This window comes from Prunus persica, chromosome G5 (assembly GCF_000346465.2).
Source record: "Prunus persica cultivar Lovell chromosome G5, Prunus_persica_NCBIv2, whole genome shotgun sequence".
In the NCBI taxonomy this organism is placed as follows: domain Eukaryota; kingdom Viridiplantae; phylum Streptophyta; class Magnoliopsida; order Rosales; family Rosaceae; genus Prunus; species Prunus persica.
In genome coordinates, this window is record NC_034013.1 from 10907538 (window position 1) to 10927632 (window position 20095).

The window sequence follows — 20095 nt, forward strand, 5'->3', positions numbered from 1 at the left end:
GTGAAAAAGTGTGATAAATGCCAGCGTTTCGGCAGCATACCGCACATCCTTGCCGAACCTCTGACACCGATTGTGAGTCCTTGGCCTTTCGCACAGTGGGGACTGGACCTGATCGGTCCAATGCCGCAGGGCAAAGGCCAGGTGAAATACGCGGTGGTTACCGTTGACTACTTCACCAAATGGGTAGAGGCCGAGCCTCTGGCAATCATAACGGCAGCAAGAGTGGAAGACTTCGTCTGGACTCACATTTGTTACCGGTTCGGTATCCCGTATGCAATCATTACCGACAACGGCAGACAGTTCGATTCGGAACTCTTCAGGCAATTTTGCACCTGCCTGAAGATCAACTTGTTTTTCGCGTCACCGGCCCATCCCCAGTCGAACGGTCAGGTGGAAGCAATAAACAAAATCATCAAGAAACTACTGAAACGGCAGCTGGACAAAGCCAAAGGAGCCTGGCCAGAAAAGCTTCCCGAAGCACTCTGGGCCATTCGAACATCCTACCGAACGTCCACAGGAGAGACCCCTTTCTCTTTGGCTTTCGGTTCGGAGGCCGTGGTGCCCGTGAAAATCGGTGAACCTTCCTACCGAAAGGAAACCTTCGCACCAAAGCCGAACGAAGAAGCACTTTCTCTGAGCCTCGATCTTCTTGAAGAGCACCGGGCACATGCCAACCTTCGGAATGAAGCCTACAAGCAACGTGTCTCTCGGTATTACGACTCCAGAGTCAGACACCGCTCATTCCGAATCAGAGACTGGGTCATGCGGGAGGTATGCCTAGCAACTAAGGATGCCACGGAAGGAACCCTCGGACCTTCCTGGGAAGGACCCTATGAGATCATCGGTATCCTTCGATCGGGAACTTACCGCCTAAGAGACTCCAACGGCAAGACCCTCGGTCATCCTTGGAACGTGGAACATCTCAAATACTATTTCAAGTAACCTAGCCTACGGTAGGACAAAGTTGTAACCTAGCCTACGGCAGGACAAAGTTGTAACCGATTGAAATGTATATGCCCTTCGGCAGAAATTAATAGAAAGCCTTCGGCACTATTACTTCAGAATATCTTTTTAAATAACTTAAATAGCCCACGGCAGCCAATAGTGGCGACTTAACGTTCTACGGCATCTTATTAGCCTACGGCAATAAATGTTTTTCGAAATTGTTACCCTACAGATTCCATCGGAACTTGTCAATTTCGAAATCCCTTTAACGTTATACATCCTATAAGGGGCCTTTCGGCAATAGAACGATCGGCAATTGAAAGAAAATCAGATTGTTCAAACAGTGGAGAAAAACATGCATTTAAATTAGAGATGCCCTCGGCATCAATGTGTTCGGTACGTACAAAAACAAAAAACTAATACAATTATTACAAATAACAAGGCACTCAGGCTTCATCCGCGGCAGCGGCCTCAGCAGATCCGGAGCCTTCGGCGGCGTCCTCCCCCTCGTACTCTTCAATCATCTCCTCAGTTATCCCTTCCGGTAGAGGAGGAGGATCGGCGATAAAATTCAGGTTCAGGTTCTGCCCAGGGTTGTACCGTTTGAATCGGTACAACAGGTCCGCCATCTCCGAGCCCACCTCCTTATCCAGAAGGACAGTGAACTCTTCAGACGCACGGTACCCCTGGATCGCCGACCGAACGGCAGCCTCGATCTCCGCAGCTTTGGCCCGTTTCGATTCCACCAAGGCTACCTGCACCGCAGCCTTCGCCCGTTCCGACTCCTCTAAAGCCGCCTGCACCGCGTCTTTAGAAGCCTCGGCATCCTTCGTTGCCTCCAGCGCCGCCTCCAGGAGACCCTTCATCTCCTCCACCTGCCGTACGGCAGATTCTTTCTCCTTCACCAGGAAGGCGTGCTCCTGAAGCGCTTTGCCGGCCTCGGCAACCTTGGCCCTGCCGTCTTCGTACGCCTTCTTGGCGCGCTCGGCAGCAGCGATGGCCCGCTTGACGCAGAGCCACATGTCCATGGACGCCTGCAAAAAAAAAGAAAAAGAGGGAGGGGGGTTCAGAAGCATACTCCACTTACAAAAATAAAAGACGAGGGAAGAGGAAAAAATCTTACCGAGGCCTGAAGCCGGAAGGCGCGTCCGGCCTCCTCCCGAAGAAACTTCTTCGGCAGCTCGTCGATCTCCGGCAGCTCCATCTGAGAGTCGAGGATCATGTGGTTGACGAACTGCACCGTCTTCGCGGGGCAGGCGATCGTGACGGCTTCGGATGGACCGTCCTCGTCCTCCACCGCAAGGACGGCCCTGGATACCTCCGATTGTCAGGGGCGTTTGGGGACCGGCTCAGCCTCCAGGTCGACCGTCTCCGGCAGCTTACCGGCCGCCTTGGAGGTGGCGGCTTCGGCGTCCCGATGCCTCGGAGCGCCGACTTCCTCAGCAGGGCGCCTCGGAAGAGGCTCGGCGTCAAGCTGCCGAAGACGCTCAGCGAGGGTCTAATCCTCCGGATCCGCCACCGCCTGCCGAAAGGAAGCTGCCTCAGGCTGTTTCTTCTTTTTCTTGCCCTCCAGGCCCATCATCAGGCGCCTCCTGGAGGACTCATTCATTTTCTTCGCCTCGGCAGCCTTCCTTGCATCCGTCACTGGTCAAAAGAATTTGGTCAGTCGGCAAGCCAAAGGCCATTAAAAAAAAAAAAGGAGAAGGAACGGTATACTTACTCTCGGCAGGGTTAACAAGGCCGGCTCTGATGAGGTTGCCGGTGAAGAGGAAGCGTGGATAAACTCGCTCGGCGGCGGGTACTCTCAACCTCACTCTGTCGAGCTGCCGGATCTCACTCGGCTTGGGGTTCGGCTGCTTGAGTTTGCCTGTCAAACGAAGAAAAATTAATAAAATACAACAAGGGAGAATAGAAGCCAGCATACCGTTCGGTAGTTCGAAAACCTACCGGCAATCTGGAATGTCGTGGGGACTGGGAAGCTAGGGGGTGTTCCCGATGGCGATTCCCAATCACCGGAGAGCAGCACTCGCCGATTCCTCCACGACTTCTGAGAAGTTGGCACCGAGCTGATGAAATGCCCCCGCTCGGAAGCCTTCAGGCAGTTCGCCTGAACCCAGCCGCTGTGATCGGCACTCTTGGACTTGGTGACGCTGTACAAATACGAGAACTGCTCGTAGGAAGGCTCCCCCTCCTTGGCAATCCCGAACGCAGTGATCACCCCCATCAAGGCCACCCAGAAGTTGGGGTTGTACTGGCCGGGAGCGTACTCGATCTGGGCAAGGATCTTCTGCACTGCAGGTTACAACGGCAACCGAACCCCTTGCAGAAGAACGTCGGTGAAGAAGGTCACTTCACCGTTCGCCGGGTCGCTGAGGGATTCGACGGGGCTCGATATCCTCATCCTCACCGAGTCCGGAATGAGGTACTCGGCCCTGATCTTCTCCAACTCCCGTTCGGTGATCTTATTGGGCTCAAGGTAGTCGACCCCGAACAGAGTCTTCTGGGGCACACCCACCGGTACCCTAGGCGGCCCTCGGTGGATGATGGTTACCCTCGGCCGGGAGGGACCGGCAGTGCCCTCACTACGACTGGAGGTGGAGGCCTCAGGCTGGTGCTCGAACGGCCCGACGCGGGTACCGTCCTTGAACACCGCGGCCAAGGGTAGCGGTTGCCCCGTCATAAGCCCTTTGCCGATGCCATGGGTGGGAACGGAGTTCACCTCCTCACCAAATAACTCGGTATCGATGTCTTCTCCACCCTCGGCGCCGAGGCTCACGGCCCCGCTGGACGTATCCCAGCCCGAGGACAACTCCCCATCGAAAGCGTTGGGCTCACTACCGAACAGTGACTCGCTATCGAACATCTACAAAACAGAGAAAGGGAAGCTAAGGCCCGTGCCACAAACTACCCTACTGATACCTACATCGCTACCTATGGCTACTAGACTACCGAAGGAAATCCTACTTAACGATCGGCTAGCCTACGCCATGGAAAGACATGATTACATAAAGAGAGAATATTCAGGGGGTGCCGAACGGTATCTTACCTTGAGTAGTGTGGGATGATTGGGTTGCCGTTCACTCTCTTCGGAAATCGCCTCGTATGCCGAAAACCGCACTAAAGAATCGCCTGGATTGCCGTTCACCCACTTCGAAAATCGCCTACTCAGAGCTCTCGCGCTAACTCACAATTGCAAAGTGAGCCTTACGCCCGGAGCCATCTCTATTTATAGGGAGCGAGGTGTAACGGTACGCCTCGAAAGACTAAACGGCTCATCAATGCGCCGTCAGAAGTGATTTCACTGGCCACGCATCATCTGATGAATGGCGCCGCAGACTGCACGCCAGGCACGGAAGACGAAGCGCCTCACTGCCCTAAAACCCTCTCAGCCTCAACGACCCTTCGAGTCCCAGGCCAATCTCCCCAAAACGAACCTACCGAACGGCAGGTTATCCTCCGAACCGCCATGGAAAACTAAATTCCCTCCCGAAGGACCTTCAGAAGAGAACTTGGGGGACTACTGTTTATACCGTAAATAAACAGCCTATGACCACCGAACACGTGGACAGGATCGACATTGATCACAGAGTCCCTTCGGCATGGTCCTCACCGAAGCCATCTATCTTGGCCCTTATACCATTAGACACGTGTCACGCTCACAATCCATGTCCTGAGTCCCACATCAGAAATATGAGCACAGTGCACACCTCCCAAGGCCTATATAAGAAGACCCCTATCCCCAAAAGGAGGGGATCAGAACAAACAGTACGCTATCGATTGATCTGTCAGTTATCTTTACTAAAACCGTACTTACTAAAGCATCGGAGAGCCTTCGGCCGGTACCACACCGGTACCCCAAGGACTTACCGAACGGGACCTTTTGTAGGTACTCTCCCTTCTGCAGTAGAACATCTACCGAGGACAGTCACCTACCGAAGGCCTAAAATCACTAAGTTGACGAAATACGTGCAGAACCATTTTTTCGCATCAACATGGTTCAGTAGAAATATAGCCACTATCCCCCTCTGGTTCCCTATACGTGCAAACTTTAGATAATAAATTGAGAATGTGAACTAAGCAGCCTCATTGGTTTATCTCCTCTTAATGCTGGTACCGTAGTAAAAAATCTGTTTACTACTGAGATTGAAATGACAAGATGGAGATAGGAACTTTACCTGCTTGCTTCGACTTGTATGTCCAACAATTTTCCTAGCATCAGTACTCCACACGTGTATATACGAAAGACGAAATCTGAACGTCAATACATATTAATTCTCTATACATGTATATACGAAAAATGAAATCTGACCCTTAATACATGTAGGAATGGCAATTTGACTGTACTCATGTGTGCTCAACATGGACTCATTAGAGCCATTAGCTTCTGGACAGATTCTGAAGTGGGTTGCTTTACACATATCATAATCATTGGTTTATAATGTATGATGTACGCAAATGGTAAAGTTTCCTTGATTTAGGCCAACAAATTGTAAATTATTGAGAAAGACAAGATTACATACGTTAACAAGACAAAAGATCAGGAAGAAAAAAAAGGTGATGTACCCGGCAGACAAATTTTCCTGTCAGTCTGTGTCAGATATGGACCATTGGAGGATGGGGCATGGAAACGTAAGCCTCAATTTCTTTCAACATTTCTATTTCTGTTGAATTTTGGTTCATAATTTATGTGGAAATTTTTTTTTCTTATTACTTGTGTCAAATTCTTACCAACGGATGATGGCTGGTTGGTTCTTATGGACATTGCCACATGCAACTCAGAACACCAAAAAACACAATGCCCTGTTCGGACGCGTTTATGTCGAGGACTTCTTGGCAAAAACAAGAAATCCGTCAACACCTTTTTGTTTTAGTGTGATAATTCAGTGCCAAAACACTAAGGGCTCGTTTGGTACACAAGACTGTCTTGGCATGGACTATGCTTAGGGACTGGCTTGGCTTGGCTTGGCTTGGTCTAAGTTGAATAACACTTATCCTACGTTTGGTGTATGCTTGGACTAGGACTATAATTTTTTTATTTTTTCAAAAATATCTACATATATGTATATATGTATTTTATAATATATATAATATATATGTATATACATGTATATAAGTATATTATAATAATATTATACATATATTTATATATATATGTATGTATATTATAATATATATATGGGTATGTTATAATAATAATAATAATAATAATATACATGTATATATGTGTATATATGTATATTATATATGTATGTATATATACATATATATTATATATATATATATTATAAAATACATATGTATATATATATATATGTATACAATATTATAATATATACATGGGTATAAAACATATACATATACATATGTATATTATAATAGATAATATATATGAGTATGTTATAATAATAATATACATGTATATACGTGTATATATGTATATTATAATATATATACATATAATATAAATATATAATGTATATGTCTATATACGTGTGTATATGTATATTATAATACATACATGGGTATAATATATACACATATATGTATATATACTTATATATATGTATTATAATAATATATATTACATATATACATGTATGCTATTATTATAATATTAATATACATGTGTATATGGGTATATTATAATAATAATATACGTGTATATATCTATATGTATTTATATATTATATATGTATATATATGTGTTTATATATATACATGTATATACGTGTATATATGTACATTAATATATATTTATATATTATATATGTATATATATGTGTTTATATATATACATGTATATACGTGTATATATGTACATTAATATATAATATAATATATATTACATATATACATGTATACATGTATGCTATTATTATAATATTAATATGTATGTGTATATGAGTATATTATAATAATAATATATGTGTATATATCTATATGTATTTATATATATTATATATGTATATATGTGTATATATATACTTGTATATGTGTATATACATGTATATATGTACATTATAGTATATGTGTATGTAATAATAATAATAATAGTAATATATGTTATTAGTATTACAATATAATATATGCATCTCATACATTGGTAAACATAGGACTAGCTAATCCTCCCTTTCTACATGGGATTAGTAGTCCCTTCCTAAGGAGGTGTTTTTGGTGGGCCCGGTATTAGCAATCCCATCTAAGACTAGAATTAAATGAAACAAACATGGTACTAAATTTAGTCCAAGCCAGTTCAAGCCAAGCCTGTGTACCAAACGACCCCTAAGTTCCTCCATTAATATGATAACAATTCTGACATGCTTACAAGGGGAGAAAAAAAATGGGTACAAAATCAACTACCCCACTAACATATTGTAATATGGAATTCACACATACGTTTTTAATTTTCCATATCTTTAGGTCATCGTTTACTAACAAATGAAGTGAGAGTTATTCTAAATTTTTGCTTCTTCTATGTTTACTAATGATTTTTTTTTTATTTTTATGAGCAAGGGGGATAAACTCCACAAACAGAAACAACTACAAACAGAATTATAGACGGTTTTAATTATTAAATCACATTGCACAATGAAAAAAGAAAAAAAAAAGATAACATATGTAAAGGAGAATGCAAGAAATATGTTATAGGTATAGAGGTCTGCACTGACGCCGGTGGCGAGAGTAGTCAATTTCCCTTTAAACTTTTTTTTATTTAAAAAAAAAACTCTTTTGTTATATATATATATAATATATAATATTATCAGAGGAGTCCTAGTTAATCCCAAACCAGCTGGAGACCAATTTGCAAATGACACCTACAATGTTAATGCTATACCAGGTGAAGGTGTATTAAGGGTCCTTAAAAGAAAAATAATCTCACAAACCATAATTAAATGTATTTTCCCGCGGTCTTCAACTGCCCCGATGTAGTCAAATACCCATTTGCTGACAAAAATAAGTAAAAAATTTATTTATTCTCAAATTCAAGAGTCAGGTAATTAATTTAATAATGAAATTTAATTAATTTAGTTGCCAAGGCAACCATCAAAACGCACCGTCCTCCTCTTCCTTTTCTTCGGTAAACGTCACTCTGCAACAGACGCATAGATCCAAAGCATTTATTTTTATTTTATTTTATTCATATAAATTCCAATTTGTTTTTATTTGTTCGTTTTTCCCTGAGCTAATATTAGCTTTTCCTTTTTCTGTTAACAGTAGCATCACAGAAACAAAGCGAAAGTCTCTTTCTTTCATAGCTACAAGCTTGTGAATCTGTGATGCAGAGAAAGAAGAGCCAAAAGGGTTCTTAAAAGATCGAGGAAGGGTTCAAGAACTCATGGATTTGCAGAGGCTGTGTGGGTTAGTGTTTGTGTCAGCTCTGATTCTACTGGTCTCTGAGCCTAGCTCTGTGACAGCTGGGGATATAGTGCATGATGACGATTCAGCTCCAAAGAAGCCTGGGTGTGAGAACAATTTCGTTTTGGTAATCTAATGCTGCTTTATCTCGCCGACCCTTTTCATGTTCTTGTGTTTTAGCTACTGGGTCTTGCTTTTTGTTCATGGGTTTTGGTGTAATTATGGGTTATTTGTGGAAGAAAATGAGATGGTGATGTGATTAACTGAGTAGGATAATATAAATATTCATTTTTGTACAATTGGGAGCTGTTAGTGCACCGGATGAAGTTCAAAGTGATGAATTTGCATTTGCAATTTTGTTGTTTTTATGCTTTTGGATTGGAATTGGGTTGTTGTTGTTTGGTCTTATTGATTAATCAGGTTGTTGAACTGATTGACATGAACATAGTTTAAGTTAGTATACAGTACGTTTCTATATTCTCCCCTTGTAGTCATCCAGCTCATTCTTATATTTCCTTCAAAAAATTTCCCTTTTAGTTTTTTTTTTTTTGATCGAATCCCTTTTAGGTTAATGGAGGAGTTTGGGTTGGATTTTTTACTTTGATACATTTTTTTAAAACCTTTGGTGATTATTTTAAAGCCATACTTTATTTGTACTGTCTCATGATTATAGATCAAGGACCGGCAATGGCAATGGTATTTCATGCCATGCAGTTTTGGGGTGGGGGTGTTTAAAAAGCAGGAGGGATACACGAGGCTAAAATTTCCTCTCTTTTGGCTCATAATGATGCTTCCTCTTCTTTTTCTTTTTATTATTTTCCTGTTTTAAATTGAAATGGAAATGTGTAGACTTCTGGTCAGCTGTGATTGGTGGGACATTTATTCATGCTTCCATGGCACATGCCTTTTCAATAAGTATGGCTCATTTTTCAAATTGATACTTTGTAACTGGTTTAGAGGAAAGTTGGTTTCAATCTGGATAGTGAAGTTTATTCTGGATGGCACATGCAACTTACTTGACCTTTTGGTGATTTCTATCTATATATAATTACCCACTGCTCTGTCACGAACTGTTTTGTAGGTAAAAGTTCAAACTTGGGTTGATGGTGTAGAGGCAAATGAGTTTGTTGGCGTGGGTGCTAGATTTGGAACTACCATTGAATCAAAGGAGAAAAAAGCACAGCAAACTCGCCTTATTCTTTCAAATCCTCGTGATTGTTGTAACAAACCAAAGAATAAGGTTTTGATGTTTAAACTATATTCTCTTGACATTCATGGTCACAAACATCAAGCAAATATGATATATGTTTTTTTTAACATCAATGTGTTTTCTTTTTAACGTTTGTTTAGCTTGCTGGAGATGTCATCATGGTGGACCGAGGCCACTGCAAATTCACAACTAAAGCAAATATTGCCCAAGAAGCTAATGCCTCCGCTGTACTCATTGTAAATAACCAGAAAGGTAAAGAATATATGTTTGGGTCATTTGATGTGTGCATTGACTAGTAATGGTATGTCAAAAAAGCTTCACTATCCAAATATATATATGTATGTATGTATGTATGTATGTATGTCTTCATGTTGTTGTTATGCTACTCATAGAAAGATTGAAACTATTATGTTAGTTCTCATTTTCCTGGATAAGGGACTAATTTTAGCGCTTTCAGTTAGGTAGTTGAATGTTGAAACATAGAAATATAATCAAACAGAGATAAATGTCTTGCAAACCATATTCGTTTCATATCAAACTTGTCTCTTTTTGGCAGAACTTTACAAGATGGTGTGTGAGCCAGATGAAACTGCTTTAGATATACACATACCAGCTGTCATGCTCCCGCAGGATGCAGGTGCTACCTTGGAAAAGATGTTAATGAATAATTCATTGGGTATGCTTCCCTATACTCAAAGACAACTTATAAGCCACAAAAATTTGTGCTTTGAGATATATTGGAATTTTCCTTAGTATTTTTGTTGCTTCAGAAATGTAAGCATCTAAGATGTGCTTTTCGCTTGGGATAATAATATCTTTAGCATTCTTTGTTGGGTATATATGTACCTTATACCTTTACTGGATAGCTTTCTAATTGTAGGCTCTCTGCAGTTTCTGTGCAGTTGTACTCACCGCAACGACCTGTTGTTGACATTGCGGAAGTATTTTTATGGTTGATGGCTGTCGGTACTATCTTGTGTGCATCTTATTGGTCTGCATGGAGTGCCAGAGAAGCATCTATTGAACAGGACAAGCTATTAAAGGTCACCTTTTGCCAACCTTAGCTAAATTGGTCTAGGTTTATACTTTTATTTTGCTTTTGCATTGTGTTGTTCTACTGGAGCTTGTTAGTACGTATTGATTAGAAATTCATTGTCCTGTAGGATGCTTCTGATGAAATTCCAAGTGCCAAAGCTCCTTTAGGTGCCAGCGTAGTAGACATCAGCACAACATCAGCTGTCTTGTTTGTTATTATTGCTTCATGCTTCTTGGTTATACTCTACAAGCTTATGTCAGGCTGGTTTGTCGAGCTTTTGGTGGTTCTTTTTTGCATAGGTGGTGTAGAGGTACGAGGCCTCCCAATTCTAGTTAATCAACTTATGATGCATCTGCATGCTCACATACTTGCACAAAGCATTTACCTCAACTTCCATTTTATATATATGCACAATGAAAAGTTATGCTCTGAAGTTGTTCTGCAGGCCGTGGTTTTGTAATCTGATATATTTTCACATTATATAGTCTCTGCATATTGCGTTGTCCAATAGATTTTCATCTAACTTCACCAATTCTTTATATCCAGGGTTTGCAAACTTGCTTGGTTGCGTTGTTATCGAGGTACAATTAGTTTCATCTCCTATTGAGACATAATTTCTGGCATTTTATGAAGATTCTCTTTTTAATCACCTAAATAACCTTATTGCACTTGCTGGCTGTCAGTTCCAACTTGTATCTGTTTATTTGGGCAGACTATATTAGGAGTCATCAAGTGTTTGTACGCATGTGTCTTAATCAGAATTTTCAATGGAATACTTTTGCATGTACCCTTTGTATGGGGATGGTTTATCATACATTTAGCGGGAAGTTGCTTTCTATGTGGGAATCATTTTTGTGATCTTCTGATTCTTTTAAATACTTTCAAAAACATCAAGCAAGGTTTTAAGTATTTTGCACAGCTCCTGTATGTGTAGCTTTGACAATCCTGAGTTTTAGGTTAATTGACTGAAACAATTCCATAAAGTAGGTGAACCAGAAACCTGGTGGTGCATATTGAATGAGTCATGCAGTGACAACTTGCTTTAAGGTCTTGAACTCATTCTACACTTCTGCAGGTGGTTCAAACGTACTGGGGAATCATACATTAAAGTACCTATCTTGGGAGCAGTCTCATACCTTACTTTGGCTGTTTCTCCGTTCTGCATAGCATTTGCTGTTCTTTGGGCAGTTTTTCGCAACATTTCCTTTGCCTGGATTGGTCAAGATATACTTGTAAGATAAACTTCCCCATCAAAAAGTTTTTCCAATGAATCATAGATTTTGACTTCTTCATGAACTTAAGCTCTGGTATAGCCCCTTTGGTTGCCACCCATGTCCTCTGAAGAGGAGGTCCTAAGTTACATTTCCCCCTCCCTTAAATGCTGTATGTGATAAAGTAATAAGTTTGACTATTGCAAAAACTGAAGGGCATTTAATCAACTAATGACAGTTTCCTTTCAATGATTCTTCCATCAGGGAATTGCACTGATAATCACAGTTCTTCAAATTGTTCGGATACCTAATCTCAAGGTAATAATTCAAACTTATCAGTCTAACTGATTTCTTTTTCTTTTGCGGCCAGAAACCATTTTTCTGCTTGGTAAGAATATATTAGGCAATCTATTTCCAAACATTCTGAAAGTACAAGTGTGCATAACTGTGCAGATGAAAGTCTCTCCCATTTGAAATTTTTTATTTATTGGATTTTGAGTGAGTTGCACTTTGTAATTTTTGCATTGTTAACACGTGTTCACCCCTTTGTGGCACTTTTGCTGTAAATGATGTCAATCAGAAATATCAGATGTGTGCAATTATGCCTCAACGTTGGTTACTTATCTTAATAGTTGATCTTTTTAAAAGATTTTCATTTTTATTGGTGGGTAGTTGTTTGTGTTGAAAGCTTTAATAAAATGGATACGGAATGTTCACTCACACTCACACACTTACACACATGTTTAAGCATTCCTGGCAACTGATTTAGGGTGGTTTCTTTTTAATCAGGTAGGTACGGTCCTCCTCAGTTGTGCCTTCTTGTATGACATCTTTTGGGTGTTTGTTTCTAAGAAGTTGTTCCATGAAAGCGTGATGATTGTGGTAAGTGATTCTATTAAGTTTCTCTACTTGCTACGTTTAATATATACATACATATGTAATTATGGATCGGTTGGTTGTTCAAGGCTTTTTAAACACTCGAGAGATGTCTAATGGCTTTGTCTCCTTTTACAGGTAGCCCGTGGTGACAGAAGTGGAGAGGATGGTATTCCAATGCTACTAAAGATTCCACGCATGTTTGACCCTTGGGGTGGTTTCAGCATCATAGGATTCGGTGACATCCTCTTACCAGGCCTGCTTGTGGCATTCTCGCTCAGGTTTAAGCTCTGCAGCCTATCCCAGTTGCAAAAAAGACTTGTTCTCCATACATCAAATTTTTGGTGTTGTTTATATGAACAGGAATAGATAAAATGAAGCATTGTTAATGGTTTTTGCAGGTATGATTGGTTGGCAAATAAGGCACTTCGGGCTGGATACTTCTTATGGGCAATGATGGCTTATGGATTGGGTAAGAAATAATAAACAGATGATTTTGTCATCAGCTACTGTATCTGATTTCTTAGATGTGTTTTCCCAGAAAGACACATGAATTTTCAAATTCTGCGCAGGTCTTCTCATCACATATGTGGCATTAAACTTGATGGATGGGCATGGCCAACCGGCACTGCTTTACATTGTTCCATTCACACTTGGTAAATCCCTTTCTTTCTTCTTCACCAAAATCTTAGTCCAACTTCACCCTATCCTTTAATCGAATGAATAAAAAATCGCAAGGGCACTGCACATGCGATAATTTCCACCTCAGCAAGCAATCAGGAACCGTAGTGGGATACTTCTTGATGTTTGCTTTTGGATAATATTGGGATGCTAGAACTAAACTGATTGAAATTTACACTTCAATGCAGGAACTTTTCTGACATTAGGGAAGAAGAGAGGTGACTTACAGATTCTGTGGTGTAGAGGAGAACCAGAAAGGCCCTGCTCACATATTGAACTCGAACAGAGTCAAGAATTGGACGAAACAAAGTAAGACAGCTTGTTAAGTTAAAAAATAGAAAAAGTAAGACAGCCTGTTCTTGTATGATATTTGTAGTGTTGGCATTTTATAATCATTAGAAATCTGGTAACGAACTCTCAAGAGCTTCCCTTAACATGGTAGTCTTTGTATGTAAGCTTATTGCCCCTTAAATTGAAGGAGGGATCTCTCATAATTAAAATAGCGTTCATTTTGCATCGTCCGTTGTCACAAGTAGAAAATTTTGTACAATTTTATCTGCATAAGCAACCATTTATGTTACTAAATCATAAAGCTCTTGGTTTTTTTATCATCCTTTTTGGTTGTTGAAAATAGCCCCATTAATGTAAAGTTGCAATGATAATATGGCAATACCACATTCTCCATAACCGATATTTAAAAAAAGCACACGTATTTGAAGTCCCAAAAATATCCCAATAGTGCCTATCATTTTTATGACACAGCAATTTTTTAAGAGGGGGATTGAACTTGGTACAAAGAGGCGGGCACACTACCTTGATCAACTGATCTAATTCACATTTGCATCTAAATAGTGCTTATAGCTGAAGAAACACTTTGTTTTGGGCTAGTCAACATTGCTCCAAAGCTGCAAGTCAACAATCATAGCCCACAAAAACAGGGGCTGATAATTATGGCTTTTTTGAGGTCCAAGCCCCATGGAGAGTCATTATAAGGCCTATAACACACCTAACAAAGCAGGCTAATGAGAGGCCTGCATTGAAAGCCTGGATTAATTCTTTCGTTTAAGGTCAGGGCTGAAGATAGAACAACTAGCTCGATTATAGTATTTCTATTTTTAATATTGAAAAATGTCTTAAGTTCGAATTTTCTCTTTCGTTGATTTAAAAGAGAAAGAGAGAGAATGAGAGAGTGGTGGCTGGCATGAGGAGAGAAAGGGGTAAACTCAAATTTGTGTGTCTAGAGATCTTTTTGAGTGTCTATACAATCACCCTTCATCACCGTAACACGACTAACAAGCCAATTTTGTTGGAATTATCACTTCCACTTTTCTTCTTATGATATTGGCCCAATATAAAACGTCAAACAACAATTGTTTGTTTGGATGCCAATCAAATCACCTCTATAGAAAAAATCGATTGTCAAGTGTTGCTTTCAATTTCAATGACATCTCCGGAAGCTATCCAACAAGAATATTATCCGAATATTATGTCCAAAACACAACACAAGCTTATCAATTAATCTTCTGTATAATGTAACTACGTTAAAATCTTTAGACAAAATAGAGAGAGAGAGAGAGAGAGAGAGAGAGAGAGAGAGAGAGAGAGAGATTGTGATTTCAAGAGGGCCATGATATCAATACAAGAAAGAGCCACAAACCCACAACCAAAGTGGTAAAAAAACTAAAAAATGGGAAGCCTTGGATTCCACTCAACTTTTAATTATTATTTTTTGGTTCCTTGGCTTACAATGGTTTTGGGCGAAAGTGGGAGGAGTCATTTTAGTGACCCTAGGTTGATGGGTAGGTGTCTATTTTGACACAGGAAAGTATTAAAATACAAAAGATATACATCTCTCCAGATTGTGCCAAGCCAACTGCCACGCTTATCACATCTTTTTTCTCCCTTTTTTTCCTCTATGGTTTTTTGGGATACAGAGGACACTTTTTCTGTTTTTATAGTTTTCAATGTCATTTACATAGTTGGCATGGGGCCGCCTAAGGCTGCAACTTGCATGTGAGCTGGGGGCAGAAAAAGACCAAGCACAGAAGGCATCCCATGAGTGTGAGTTGTCCACCATAACTTGGCTACTGCTTCTTCCATTTTGTTCATTTTAGATAGAGTGCAACAATTAAGAAGATTACAATTCACAATGACACGGTTTGGGACCATAAAAGAGGAGAGAAAATGAGGGGCACGCTATCTCACACCCATCGTTAGCAAATCATGTTAGGTATGGGAAATTATTAAACAAAGATTACACAAAATTTAATATGGGAATTGTTAATGTGTTAGGTTATTTCGCTAGGTTAGAACAGTGTGCATGCTTATTTGTATTTGAGTTTGAATATTCTCTCACGTAATTTGAAATTGTTTGAGAATTGTTTGGCATGACATTTTAAAATAGTGATTTCCTGCATTATTATTTTTCATTAGAGAGAAGTGCTATAATTATTTTGAAGTGCCAATAGTGGCTCCTTTAAATACAAATTTAATATTGTTTGCTAGATAATTTGATATGTTAATTATCATTCTACAAGGTATTTTTTAATATAATTATAACATTAAGCGGGTATGTGTAATTTTTAAAATAAACATACATATGTTATAATTTGAATAAATTGATAATATACATAAAACTTTATAATAAAAGTAAATTTAGATTTTAGATCACATTTTTATATACAAATTTGCCTTATACATAATTCAAATTGATAATTGAACAACGTAACATGCTAGACAATCTGTAAAACTCGATCATAGTTAAAATCAAACCATGGTTTTGTTTGTGGGCTCGTAGCTGTGGACATGGCCCCTGTCCTTGTTGGGCGACATATGTACTGTTATAATAAACAGTAACATCCGTGGATTGGATCATGTTATGACGTTGGCGTCCATGTGCTTACAAAAGGGTTGTCAGTTTCTTAACGGTCACAACATAAAAACGGCCAATTTTTCTCAGCCATACGATCTCCCGCCCGTTGTACTCTAATCTTCTGTGGCTCTGGTTTTCGTGCCGTTGAGAAACTATCACAGGATTAAAAAGTCAAGAACTTGAAAGTGAAAAAAGAGTCCGTAAATAACTGAACCAAACAGTAATTATAAGCTTTTCACCCCCATGAAATTCAGTAATTGTAAAAATCACCTTTGGGTTCAGTTTTTATGACTATTTATAAGCTTTTTCCTCTTCATTAATCCACTCTTGTACATTTTGCAATATGGAATGCATACATGTATTTATATTTACCACATAAACACTCTATTTAAGAGAAGAAATTGCATGTCACGGAAATAACATTATTTTATTATTCTTATACAGTCACATTCTATTATGTGTAATTCTTATCATGCCTTACTCAACGTAATTAATTGAGAATAACTTTGTAACATGTAAGTTTTTCTCTCTATTTAAATTTTGTAGAAGCCCTAAACTTGACAAGAGTGAGAAAGAAAGTACCACTCTCCTCCAAACCCCAAAAAGAGGAAAGAAAAGAAAAAGTAGGGAGTTGTTTAATGATGATGAGAAAATTGGACCACAACATTTTAAAAATCAAATTCCATGTACACAATCTTTAATTTCGGTTAGGTTGCTTAGGTGTATGAATCAGATGAACATACCAGGACACAGCTAACCAAAAGCTTTACAAATTTGAAAAAGCAAGCACTCGAAAAAATAAGGACAACTTCTGTAGAGGATAAGAACTCAAAAACAAACGAACCAGAAAATGTCAGCATCCTTCTGCAAGTTCTGACCTTTCCAGAACCATCCCCAAAACTCTAATACCTTCTCCTTAATATTATTATAAACATTTGCTTACATTTGTTTAGGGACTACCACACAAAAAAAGTTTTATTTATTTATTTTATTTATAACAAATACTTAATTGAAAATAAATTAAAAAGAAAGACAACCTATTATTTCATTTGGCAAATAATAGACTGATAGACACCTCAGCTATAAAAGTTCCCCTCATCTTAGCCTCTCTTGCATTGCAGAAACTCACAAAACCCTTGCTTTGAGTGTGTAAAGAGAGCATCTTTGGTTTGCTTTTCAAACAGAGAGAGAAAGAGCTAGAGGAATCTGGTTAGTGAGAGAGTGACTATGGAGGGCAAGGAAGAAGATGTTAAGCTTGGAGCTAACAAGTTCCCAGAGAGGCAGCCTATTGGGACATCAGCTCAGACAGACAAGGACTACAAGGAGCCTCCCCCAGCTCCGTTGTTTGAGCCTGGTGAGCTCACTTCATGGTCTTTTTACAGAGCTGGAATTGCTGAGTTCATTGCCACCTTCTTGTTCCTCTACATCACCATCTTGACTGTGATGGGTGTGAACAGGGCTCCTAGTAAGTGTGCCTCTGTTGGCATCCAAGGAATTGCTTGGGCTTTTGGTGGCACCATCTTTGCCCTTGTCTACTCCACTGCTGGTATCTCAGGTTAGCTTCTCCTCCCTTTTCATCTCTTCAGCTTTCAAGTCTTTATTTAAAGTTGATAACTTCCACTGAAAGATTAAAAAAAAATATTCTTGGTGTATATTTCATGGGTTTCTTCAGAATTTATTTTTAGTGATTTTTAAAAATATTTTGGGTAGATTTTTGTGGGTGTTTCAACTATCTTTGATGTGGGCTTTCCTTGTTATCTTTGATTTTTCCTCTTAAAATTTGTTCTTCTATTTTAAACTATAATTTGCTTCTTTTCATGGTTACATTTTTGTGATAAAATTCTTTTGTAACCAGATCTGTGTGCTTGCATGTAACAGGTGGACACATCAACCCAGCTGTGACCTTTGGTCTCTTCCTGGCAAGGAAACTCTCCCTTACAAGAGCTGTTTTCTACATAGTCATGCAGACCCTTGGTGCTATTGCTGGTGCTGGTGTTGTGAAGGGCTTCGAAAAGAAACAATATGAGCTTTTGGGAGGTGGAGCCAATGTTGTTAACCATGGGTACACCAAGGGTGGTGGCCTTGGGGCTGAGATTGTTGGCACTTTTGTCCTTGTTTACACTGTCTTCTCTGCCACTGATGCCAAGAGGAATGCCAGAGACTCTCATGTCCCTGTAAGTATTCTTTATTATTATTATTATCTCTGTTATATACTTTTGCAGCTTCTGATTGTTTAATTGTTTTACTATTTTGACACTCATGTGTCCGTTGAATGGGTTTAGCGATGATTGAGTGCTCCAAAGCTGGTTTATTTTTCATGGGCTGTTTATAAATTGGTTTCTGGTTTAGTTCTTTGGGCTGCTGCTGAATGTCTTTGGTTAATTTATAGTCTGTGTGGAAGAAATTGTTTTCTGATCTTCTAGTTTTTCTATTCTTTGCTCAGCTGCCCAAATGGCTGAAAGGGGGACTGTAGAATTATCACTTCTCTAGTCCTTATTTTGTGAATGCTGGAAAATAATGACACTTGCATGTTGCTTTTGTTTGTTTGTGTCATTGGTGTGGGTGCCTTTAAGGTGGAAAAAGTTCTGTTGTGCCCAGAGGGTCTCTCACATGCGTGTGAGACCCACTGGTGTGTTTGGTGGATCAAATATGCATGTAAATGTGAAAGTGGGGACTGAATTATACCTCCCAGGACACTCCTCCCTTTTTAAGGCAAAATGTTATCCACCATTTACGAGTAAGACTCCCTAGTCCCTACCAACAAGAGATCATTTATGGGCTTGCTTATCCACTTTGTTTTGTCTCTCCGTGGTTCCTTTTGCTCTACAGTACCTCTACCAAATGATCATCTTCAAACATTTGTTATATCCTAAGTCAAACTTAGCACCATGCTTGGAAGCTCAATGAATCAGAAAGGTCATTATTTGGACTGTGTTTTAACTTAGAATGTATATGTATCTGTGTATGCAGATTTTGGCTCCTCTTCCCATTGGGTTTGCAGTTTTCTTGGTTCACTTGGCCACCATCCCCATCACCGGAACTGGCATCAACCCTGCCAGGAGTCTTGGAGCTGCCATTATCTTCAACAAGGACCGCGCTTGGGATGACCATGTAAGCGAATTAACTAAAACTAATTAAACATTTTTCTTTGAACTTTTGATTGTTTAATGATAATATGAGATTTATGGTACCATGTTTCTGTTTACAGTGGATCTTCTGGGTGGGGCCATTCATTGGTGCTGCTCTTGCTGCTATCTACCACCAGATAGTCATCAGGGCCATTCCTTTCAAGTCCAGGGGCTAATTTTCTTCCCACTCTAGTGGTCACCCATCTCTGCACCCCGTGTCTTCTTCGTCTCCTTTTTCTTGGTGATGTTCTTGAGAAAAATGTGTGTAAATTAAGTATGCAGTACTAGTACTTATGATGTGTATTCGAAGTTTTTGTGACATGTTTTGAATGGAGAATTCTTTTATGGGTTAGTTATATGCTGCCGATGTGCCTTGTGTATTCTACATACCTTGAAATGTATTTTGGCTAAATTGTGACTTTTTTTTTTCGTCAATATTGTTTGTGACTTTTCATCATATTTCAAGAGATAAAGGACATGAAATCGCAATTGTATATTAAAAAAAAAAAACTAAATTAAATAGGGTCATTGAAGAGTCGTCGGTGGATCCAATTGAAAGAGATCTATCATTTTGAAGAGCACATATAAAAGAGCTAATATAGATTCATATACGTGAGGCAAATAAAGCCTGAAAGATGGCGTTATTACGAGTGCATTGAAGCATTAAATTCGTTCATAAAACTAAACCGGAATATAAAAATTGGAGCAATTTTGGTTGAGGCAATTCAAGAAAAGGAAAAAGAAAATGCACAAATCTATTGCAATACTTTCATATATTAT

The 20095-nt window shown here is 39.5% G+C and overlaps 2 protein-coding genes across 2 annotated transcripts; both read left to right on the top strand.

The window, feature by feature from the left end:
- LOC18775967 (signal peptide peptidase-like 2) lies at window positions 8110-13833 on the top strand. Its single transcript, XM_007209811.2, has 14 exons — window positions 8110-8428; window positions 9383-9541; window positions 9652-9763; window positions 10068-10187; window positions 10403-10554; window positions 10675-10857; window positions 11094-11128; window positions 11623-11779; window positions 12023-12076; window positions 12548-12640; window positions 12773-12915; window positions 13036-13106; window positions 13207-13290; window positions 13504-13833. Exons 1-14 carry the CDS (start codon window positions 8282-8284, stop codon window positions 13626-13628), a joined length of 1635 nt encoding a protein of 544 aa, XP_007209873.1. The 5' UTR covers window positions 8110-8281; the 3' UTR covers window positions 13629-13833.
- On the top strand, window positions 17244-19750 carry LOC18776700 (aquaporin PIP1-2). Its single transcript, XM_007209372.2, has 4 exons — window positions 17244-17742; window positions 18066-18361; window positions 19158-19298; window positions 19396-19750. The coding sequence occupies exons 1-4, from the start codon at window positions 17415-17417 to the stop codon at window positions 19489-19491; spliced, it is 861 nt and encodes a 286-aa protein (XP_007209434.1). The 5' UTR covers window positions 17244-17414; the 3' UTR covers window positions 19492-19750.